General features: G+C 39.9%; 1 protein-coding gene across 1 annotated transcript; it reads left to right on the plus strand.

Annotated features, from left to right (window-relative positions):
• The first annotated feature begins 6,364 nt into the window (after nt 1-6,364).
• Nucleotides 6,365-6,871, plus strand: LOC131254115 (uncharacterized). The gene has a single exon (XM_058255124.1). The coding sequence runs from the start codon at nt 6,365-6,367 to the stop codon at nt 6,869-6,871; it is 507 nt and encodes a 168-aa protein (XP_058111107.1).
• The last annotated feature ends 511 nt before the right edge of the window (nt 6,872-7,382 follow it).

Genomic DNA, 7,382 nt, shown 5'->3' on the forward strand with positions numbered 1-7,382 from the left:
GAGCAGCCCACGTGAGTCCTAACGATGTAGAGCGGGTCGTGGACAGTTTCATGGCCAAGATGGATCAAAAAAGGCCCGGTCGACGACAGAAGTGATCCAGACCATCGAACCGTAAAATAAGCATATCTCGCAACAAAAAGTGTTCGAGGTGGGCGACCGCGTTATGGTCCATCTGCGCAAAGAGAGATTTCCTACCGGGATGTACAACAAGTTGAAGAATAAGAAGATTGGACCCGTCCCAATCATCCGAAAGATCAATGACAATGCTTATTTTGTTAATCTTCGAGACATGGTGATCTTACGGACTTTCAACGTCGCGGACTTAACCGAGTATCATGAACTAAAGAGGGTGAGAACTCGAGGACGAGTTCTTTTGAAGTGGAGGGACTGATGTAGAGTGGGTCGCGGGCAGTTTCATGGCCAAAGATGGATCAGAAAAGGCCCGGCCAATGACAGAAGTGATTCGGACCATTGGACCTTAGATCGGGCGTATCTCGCAATCCGAATGAGTTACCCGACGTAAAATATATAATTTCGGGGTAGAACGAGCTACTTTAGCCAACCAACCCAAGCGAGATTGTGCAGCCCGGAATTGCGAAAAATCCCTGGATCAACAGTCATTTTCCTGTTTTAATTTCGTTTTTACTATAAATAGTAAGTTTTAGTTTGATTATAACTCTTCATCCGTCGGGCTTTAGGAGTTGCGCCCAACGTGAAAAGAGCTTAGAATAATTAGGTGAACGGTTTGGTGAAGCCAAATAGGACACTTACTACTTTTAGCCAAAAACCTTGTGCAATAGTAGACATCACGACCGTCATAAATAGTAAGTTTACTATTTATAGTAAGTCATGGTCTAGGAGTTTGAGTTGTAGTTTGATTCGATTTCTTTCCCATTGCTTAGTACTCCTATTTAAAAGGTTGTGAACTTGTTTTGTTCATCTATATTCTTTTAAAAAATATTAATTACAATTATTGACGAAAAAACAAGTCTTTAGACGCAAGGTAAAAAGAATTTATCAGAAAGAGTTAACCCTAATCCTTTCACAAATCACCTTATTACTGATTATAATTGGTGGTTAATTTGATAGCTGAATTTTCTGACTTTATTCCGTCATTTAAGTGCATGTATCCATTATTCAATCAAACATTGAGTTGAGTATAACTATAAGCACAACTACACTTTCTAATTTCACATGAAAACGAATGTATGGTGTAACTTTATGTTTGAGTAAATTGCATGAGCATGATCCAGCCCATCCATCTAATGACCCCTATCTGTGGGTGGTCTAAGGTAAAAAATTCACTCAACCGATAATCAGTCACATAAACAGTTGTCACTTGAAATGGCTAGTAAAATGGTTAAAGTCAACACTAGAAAGTAAGAAAAGAAAAACTGATGGCTGGAAATGTCCTGCTGGTATGATTTCCAAGGAGGGGCCATCCATGGATATGACCAACTAGATGGACGGTCTGGATTCACTTCCATAACTGCCATCTCTGTACATGAGACAGAGGGAGAGAGAGAGAGCCATCAGTCAGGTCGTGACCATGGGCTCACAATGATATATGTGTTATATATCCAGGCGGTCCATCAATTTAAGAGCTCATTTTAGTCCATAAACCAAAAAATGAAGCCCATCTAAATCTCAGGTGGACCACACCAATAGAAACAGTGGTGATTGAACCCCTACCATAAAAAAAAAAAACTTTCTAAGGCCATTGTTATATTTATTTTCCATCCAACCTTTGGACAAGATCAAATAGACATGAATGAAGGGAAAATATAAATATTAGCTTAATCTAAAACTTTTGTGACCCACGGGAAGTTCTTTATGGTCAATCCATCTGTGATTTTCGTTACCTCAAAGTAATACAATAGCTTAAAAGATAAGATTTAAAACGTCTCCCGATCCAGGATGTGGGCAGTATACTTGGATTTTAGTTCATACAAGTGGGGCCCATTTTGAAATGATCCAGACCATTGGTCTGTTGGACCCACCTTGATGGGCCATGATATTGGAAGATTACATCAACCACTCTTGAGCGTTTTTTGGGTCCATCATGGAGGGGCCAACAGACTAGTTGTTTGGATCAGTTAACCGAGGGAGGCGGATTGGGTGGTAACCCCAACACCACCCAACTAGGTGGTGTTCCACGCTGTGGGCCCCACCGTGAATAATGTGTTTTATATCCACGCCGTTCATCCGTTTTGCCAGCTCATTTTAGTTCAAGAGGCTAAAAATAAAGCAGATCAGAAGCTCAAGTGGAACACACCACATGAAACAGTTCAGACCGGAGCTATTTTTGCATCTGAATCGATAAAAGGTGTTCTGAACTTAATGGACAGTTCAGATCGATCGATTGGATTCTCGAAGTTAACTGATAGGAACGCTATAAATTATAGTGCTTGGAGAGCACGGGAGCATTTCTCTATCAAGTCCTCTTAAAATATTAGCTGATCGTGGCAGTTTTTGGTGTACCGTTAGAAAAACAGGGTTAGTAATCTACATCTGCCCTAGCGTGTGCTTTTCCAACAACCCTTTTAACTAGTGGAGAGGGCCCACCTGACACCGACGTGTAAATAGTTTTCCACACTACATAACGTGTGAATTGGTGGTGACCTATTCACCGTACACGTGGCATGGATGGACCTCAATCCAGTCCTCTTTCTGCAAGACTGAAAACACTAGTGCACGTTGATTCACCTTGCGTAGGAGACAAATGGGCTGGGCCTGTTTAATCCAAATAACTTCGAGCTCCTCCTGCTATTAATTTGGGCCTACTGGGCCCATATTTGGGCTTGAGCTTGGCTCAGGCCATTTACTCCTAGTTGCACCTCAATGCCTGTCGTAAACAAGCATGATCGATCTGATGGTTTGGATGGTTTGATTGAGTTTCCTGGGCCTGTGAGGTTGATGGCCCGGATTAATGTAAGTAGGACCACCACGTGTATGGGTAGGATATGCTTTGCATCAGTACGTACAATTGTCTTGAGTCTGTACAATTGTGGTTTATGGTTTGGTGATCCAGACCATTGTCTTGTGGGTACCACCATAGATAGACAGTTTTTCCGAATGGTCTCCTCGATGGGACGATCCTAACCCTTGGATTGGTGGGTTTGCTATACATGGGTGAGGGAAAAACAACAACAGTTCAATCTCGATTCAAAAATTGACATTGGATACTCATCCTTTGGAGTTGTTAGATTCGGATTCCTGAAGCCTATGTAGACATTTACTTTTCTGTTCTTCTTGGTTAAATGGACTATATTAGATATCCATTCAGTACACATGATTGACTTAATGAATCCTGTCTTCAGCAGGCGCTCGATCTCTTCCTTAATCTTGAGGGTGACCTTTGGTGTTATCTCCTCGCAGATTGTTTGAAAGGCTTGAATCGCTCCTTGATGGAGAGTCAATGCCCGATCAAATCTCAATCTAATCCTGGTATCTCATGATAATCTCAGAAAAAAACAATATGTATATATATGCATTAAACATAAGTTAATTCTTTCCAAATTCATTTTCATTTTCTCTAAAATTTCTCATGGTATCAAAGAATTATATGAGATTCCTAATAGATGGCCAGTCATCTACCTTAGATATGATACATGGGTGCTGCAATTTACACTTAGTGCCGGCCCCACGGTAGGATATAGCATGAATATCACATTGAATAGACGATCCTAACCATCTGATTGATTTCGTTGAAGTTAGGCTACTGGAGATTTTATTTTTGACCATCCATTTACGGCAAAAAAATTGGATGCATGGCTAGCTAGGAATCAACCAATAACATTGATTTTCAAGCTACCAACCTAACATATCAAACAAATTGGCCAGTCCAGATCATCAAAATAGAATTAATAACCAAATTTAAAAAAGAAAATATGAAAAAGAAAAGAAAGAAAGAAAGAAAGAAAGAAAGAACAAGAGAACTGGACACCTACAGGCAATGGTTCCACAACTTGTCGTATCATACCATGTTTCGCCACCAATAATACACCTATTCAAAAAAATTAGTATCATTAAAACCATATACCCCACCGTGAAGATCATCCTTCTCAAGAAATAAGATTGATACTCTGATTTGTAGGGATGGCAATGAGCTGGCCCTAGCTTGGCCTTAAAGCCTCGAGCTCTCTGGCCCAAGTCCGGCTTAGATCCCCAATAAGGCTAAAGAGACCCTAGTTCAACCCAGGTTCTAATAGCATAAAGAGACCCCACCCCCAGCCCTTCCCCAGAGTGTCACGTCAGGCTTGAGTTAATTTGTTGGGATAAGGATAGGACCAGGTCTGCTCAGGGCTGCTTCAGTAAGTTAAAGATAAGTCATATATATGCTATATGCATAACTGATAAGTATTTTGGAAGCTATTATACTCTTCCTAACTGCAATGGTTTTTCTATCATATTAGTGTCAAATAATATCATTTATCAACCAAGCATATGCCCCACTTAATTATTCTTAATATCCATGATTTAAATGAGTACGTCAATGTAATTGTTCACCATCCATCCCATTTTACCAGAGTATCAAAGTTCTTTGTTTTACTATATACACTAAAGGCCCGCGTGGAATGCAGTTATGTGGTATATATTGAATTGCATTAGATAGAAACAACACCTTTATTACACAATGATTATTCGTTTAGAAATATCATGGTATTTTGATGGTCCAATTTCACATTTGGATCCAATTCTTCATTTAAGAAAAACATGATTTTACATGAAACCAATGTTTGGTGGATGCTGGGAATTGTAATTAACGGACCATATTTCACAACTATGTTGGTCACCTGTATTCATATTTAACTCAAAATCATGTGTATGGATGGACATCATGGATAAAACACATGCATCAACATGGGCCCCTTAAATATATTGGATTTCAAAATTTACTAAAAAAAGAAATCCAAAAAAAATCTTGCTATATAATCTTCTGTTGAGATTGTGTGGTCAAATACTTAAATTAATCCAATCCTTCCCATTGATTTCAAATACCAAATGAAAATGTAGATCCATACTACTTATCCTACCTTCCCAACAGGTACTTAAGTATGCGGTCTATATAGTTAAAATACTAATACCATGTACAATATAATATACACCAAGGTGATGGGACTAGTATTTCCCGCCAAAGCCTTTCACAGGAAGTTCCTGGGCAAGGATGCTGGGTGGGCCCATCGAGAGAAATCCACCCAGTCTATCCATTTTGCGAGCTCATTTTAGGATGTACAACAAAAATGAAGTGTATCCAACACTCAAGTGGGTCACACGAGAGGAACTAGTGGGCATTTAGTGAGCACCGTTGAAGCATTCTTATGGCCATAAAAGTATTGTATCAGGCTATAATTTTTTTATTTTTTTCACTTCATCCCATTGGAAATGACCTTATAAAAAAGTTTGGATAGCATATAAACATCAAGGTGGAGCCCAAGAAGGTTTCAACGGTAGGAATTTCTTTCCCCAATTTCCCCTCTCGTGTGACCCACTTGAGTTTTTTATCCACCTCATTTTTTGTCTCACGTCCTACAATGAGCTAGCAAAACGGATGGACAGAATGGATTTCTCACATACATTTCGGTGGGGCCCACCCAGCATCCTCGCGCAGGAACTTCCTGCGAAAGCCAAATCCACGTCCAAGGTGATGGGCCGACTATTCATCCTTGGTCCTGGCTCAGCCTGTAGGTGATCAGTTCACTTCCAAAAATAACAGGGCACCTCAATCAACACGCGTTTTCAATTTCTCAAGAGATGATAAAGCTTCCGAGTAATTGCCGATAAAAGCCCTCATGCACTGTGCATTGCAGAGAAGATACTTACCCAAAGCTAAAAACTAGTAAAATGGTTGAAACTCAAATGCCCACCTTTCAAAAAAAACTAGTAAAATCGTCAAAACTCAAACACTGACTTTTTCAGCTTAGACTCCTCTCTCCCTCTTAGATTCTCTACCATATATACCTTCCAAAATCCTCTCCAACTTGGATACATATGTACTTCCTTTCCTCCTTCACAACACCCAAAATCCCTTGGTCCATTTGATTGCACTCCAATGGATAACACCATGTATTGGATTTGGCCCAAAAGGAAATTGAATGGTGGATCTCATGTCAAAGCCCCCACTACCTCCAACAATGAATCTTGGGAAGAACAGGCTTTTGCAGAAGACTCAGCAGCTGGTGCTTTGGGAGGTTGTATATGGCCTCCAAGGTGTTATACTTGTAGCTTTTGTGGAAGAGAGTTTAAATCAGCTCAAGCCCTAGGTGGGCACATGAATGTTCATAGGAGAGATAAAGCTAGGCTCAAACAATCTCCAAACAGCCATCACATCCCTTGCACCACATGCCCAGCTCATGTATGCACCATGGCATACAACCCTAACCCTAACCCTAATGGTGCTGGGGAACCTCTCTCTCCTTGTCGGATTTCAGCCACATCAAATACTCAAGAGAATTATAGTGACCAGACCTTCTCACCCCTTCCGGCACTTTCAGTTCGAGATCTTGGTGTCTTGGGCTTGAAGCCCGGAAGAGAGAATTCGAGGATGGAAAAGATTGGGTGTAGGGCACAGACGGCGAGCATGGATTCGGCCATTAAGTCATCAGATTTGGTTGTGCGTCGGAGTCTAGAAATGGATGATGAGGAAGAAGCGATTGGTTCTAAACGACGGAAGAAAGATGAGGCGTTGCAGCTATTTGTGAAATTGGATATGGGCGAAAGACGTAGGAGTGATGAGTTGTGGCCGTTCTTCATCAAAACAAGTGCAAGTGAGAGACACCATCTTCAATCTGAGGTGATTGAGATTCGAGCTGGCCCGATGGATGACTTGGATCTTGAGCTTAGGCTCGGTGATCGGCCTAAGGTGAGGTAGAATTGTTTGATCCATGTGCTTGAATGAACATATTACATGTATTTTTATTTCTCTTTGTTCTTCTTTTTTCTGCTTAGATCCCAGGCAAAAGCCTCTTCCATTTGAGAAAGACGGCTGTTTTTTTTTTTTTTCCTTGTGTTCTCTTTTATTTGGAGTTTGTAACAATAACAATATCAACTATCATATATAATAGAAATGGAAATATTATCTTTTATGAATAGAAGAAATTGTGGCGGTATCAATTTGTATAATTCATTTAATTACATCTTAGAATGATAAAAGTTTTTTTTTTTTCCCCAATGTTTGATCTCTGTTGCCATCCAATTATCAAACATTAAAGGAGGCAGCTGATGAAATCCATGCCCTTAGATATGTAAAATGTTGAAATTTTATCGAAATAATTTATGCTTGCATATATATATATATATATATATATATATATATATATATACACTAGTCATCTGAATCTAGGATTAGGGTTTTCTAAGATGAACTAGATCAAACTAGTTGA

The sequence above is a fragment of the Magnolia sinica genome, chromosome 8, assembly GCF_029962835.1.
Source record: "Magnolia sinica isolate HGM2019 chromosome 8, MsV1, whole genome shotgun sequence".
In the NCBI taxonomy this organism is placed as follows: domain Eukaryota; kingdom Viridiplantae; phylum Streptophyta; class Magnoliopsida; order Magnoliales; family Magnoliaceae; genus Magnolia; species Magnolia sinica.